The following is a 2,495-nucleotide window of genomic DNA, read 5'->3' as shown; positions in this document are numbered from 1 at the left end:
GGCTGAAGAAAGATATTAGTTTCCAAAGCAACGGCTACACCAAACCAAACTACAGAAGATTTGTACTTCCTGTCAGATCTGACAAGGTGGGACATTGAAAAACATTAATAATCAGAGATGTTTGCAAATTGTTTATGTTTGCTTACATATATTTGTCTTATTGGGTGTTGCAGGGCATTGCAGTGGGTGAGAACATGGTGACACTCAAATACACAACAGCCACTGCTGTGAAGCAGAAAGAAGGCAGATTGGAATGTAAGGCAGAAGTGCTCTGCGAAGGTAAACTGAAAACAACTTGTTTTCTCTCTAACTAGCAAAATCGTTGAGAAAAGAGAATTTTTTAAATCTAAAAATGCGGAAATTATATATTTTTCAAGAAAGAAGAAGCCAAAACAATGATAAAAAATGCAAAACTACTCCCACATTACAAACTTTTTTGCAAAATCCAGGTATTCAAATATGTGCTAACAAAATGCAAAGAGGAAAATAATATTTTTGCATGAAAAACCTGCTGCTGCTCAACAAAATTCTGTGAATGTTAAAAAAAATGTATCAGAACTGTGAAGAATTTTTACGAGAATAAGAAAGAAGCATAAAAAATACTCATAGGATGTAAACATGGTCATAAAAATATGAAAAAATAAAAATAAAAAAACTGGCAAAAATTTTCAGACCCAATTAAGCACGCTGAATATTTTTGACTGACCTGTGAGAGACTTGATGACCTGTCCAGGGTGTGTCCCAGCTCTGTAGCCGGGATGAGCTCTGGCAACCCCATATAGTGGGTTAAGGATAAGAATGGATGGACTTAAGTCTAGAAAACATTTTTTACCTAAAAAGCAAAAAATAAACTGTCATTCTTTGACATTAAGCTGAGGAAATATAGAATTTGAAGACAACAGTAGTCACTGAATTACCTTTAAACTCTGTGCACCGTGGAATTCTTAATAAAAAAAATCTACTATTTGACAGCTTGGTGATGTTTGGTGATGCAACAAGACATTAGCACACGAGCAAATTTACAACAGAGGCTAAAATGGTCGTTCAAAGTTTAACCTATTTATAAGGCTTTCACAAGATTTTCAGATAGTTGTGTGCTGGAGAATGAACCCAAATCCCAGTTGTAAAAAAAAAATAATAATAACAAATGGAATGAGTTTCTAATCATTTCTAAAATTACAGGAGGAATTAATAATTTAGAAATTTTTTGGTGTTTTTAGCATCTTTGTGTGGTCTTTTTCTCATAATGGAGGATATATATTGATAAATGAGCTTGAAATAGAATTTCTTATTTTTTTAATTTAAATCATGCTTACTTGCGGGCTTACTCCAAGCAAATATAGGCAAATTTCTGCAGAATCTATGTCGGAATGCTTTTACAATAGATCAATAGATGATCGTAGGGATTAAGGTGTAGCTAAAGGCAGATCTAGAAACTGTTCACCTCATATTGATTTCATCTCCATCAGGTTTTGAATTACCTCGTATCAACTACGACTTCAATGGCAAGAAGCACCAGTTCATCTATGGAAACATCGTGGAGGAGTCGGTGCTGTCGACTCAGGTAACTTCCTCCTTCAGATTGAGGTGGTGGGAACATCTGTTTTAAAAGTACTTTGATCCAAATAAGTAACAGGAGAGTCCGAAAACATGTTAGCTCTTAAACACCAGAGCCTTTGAGGTCTGGGAATTCAGGAAAGGCTTTTTTTTTTTACGTCAGCATTTCAAAGTCAAAGGAAGCAAGCTGCTAGACAGTTTGTGAAAAACAATACACTTTACACCTTGAACTTATAATTATCTATTATTCTAAGAATAACTAAGACTCCTTATGACTCCATTGGGTCTATTTGGACATTGTGGCACCAAGGTTTATAGCATGAGCGAAGGGGAAGCTGTTAATCTATTTAGGACAAAGATTAATGTTTATTTTTTAAATCTAAATCCAAGATCTACACAAGCTATGAGTGAGGAGATGTTAGAGTACTTGATTTCTTTCTTTTTATCAGTGGCATAAATAGGTCAACGTTGGTTCGCTTGGACTCCACCACGTGTATTACATTTGTAACTACAGGAAAATGCCCATAAGGTTTATGTAATCCTGACAAACAGATGAACCTTTGAAACTAAACCTCTTAAAAGTGTTTGATTGCTGAACGGTACGACTTTGTAGTAGAATTATCTGCATAGGTAAGAAGCACAAGTCCAATGTGGTATTTATTTACAAGGAGGTGTAAACTTGAGGCCCTTCTGTTACTAAATTTGTCTTTAGCTGACCTAAAGGAGTCAAAACTTAAAGTATTAATCAACACATACAACAACAAATCGAATTTAATCAAGTTAAATTGAATTATTTTGAATCAAATCAAATTTAATCGAATTGTATTGAATAAAATCAAGTTGAATCAAATCAAATCAAATCAAGTGAAATCAAATCAAATCAAATCAAATCAAATCAAATCAAATCAAATCAAGTGAAATCAAATCAAATCAAATTA

The 2,495-nt window shown here is 33.8% G+C and overlaps 1 protein-coding gene across 1 annotated transcript in view; it reads left to right on the top strand.

Annotated features, from left to right (window-relative positions):
• Positions 1-2,495, top strand: part of bco1 (beta-carotene oxygenase 1) — a gene marked incomplete in the record, with an annotated part of 7,373 nt that overhangs the window by 3,022 nt on the left and 1,856 nt on the right. Inside the window, 3 exon segments of the mRNA XM_024279673.2 lie at positions 1-86; positions 174-279; positions 1,470-1,564. Of these exon segments, the coding sequence (XP_024135441.1) occupies positions 1-86; positions 174-279; positions 1,470-1,564 (287 nt within the window).

This window comes from Oryzias melastigma, linkage group LG20, assembly GCF_002922805.2.
Source record: "Oryzias melastigma strain HK-1 linkage group LG20, ASM292280v2, whole genome shotgun sequence".
In the NCBI taxonomy this organism is placed as follows: domain Eukaryota; kingdom Metazoa; phylum Chordata; class Actinopteri; order Beloniformes; family Adrianichthyidae; genus Oryzias; species Oryzias melastigma.
The sequence above is the reverse complement of the archived record's forward strand: the minus strand, read 5'-3'. Positions and strand labels throughout refer to the sequence as shown.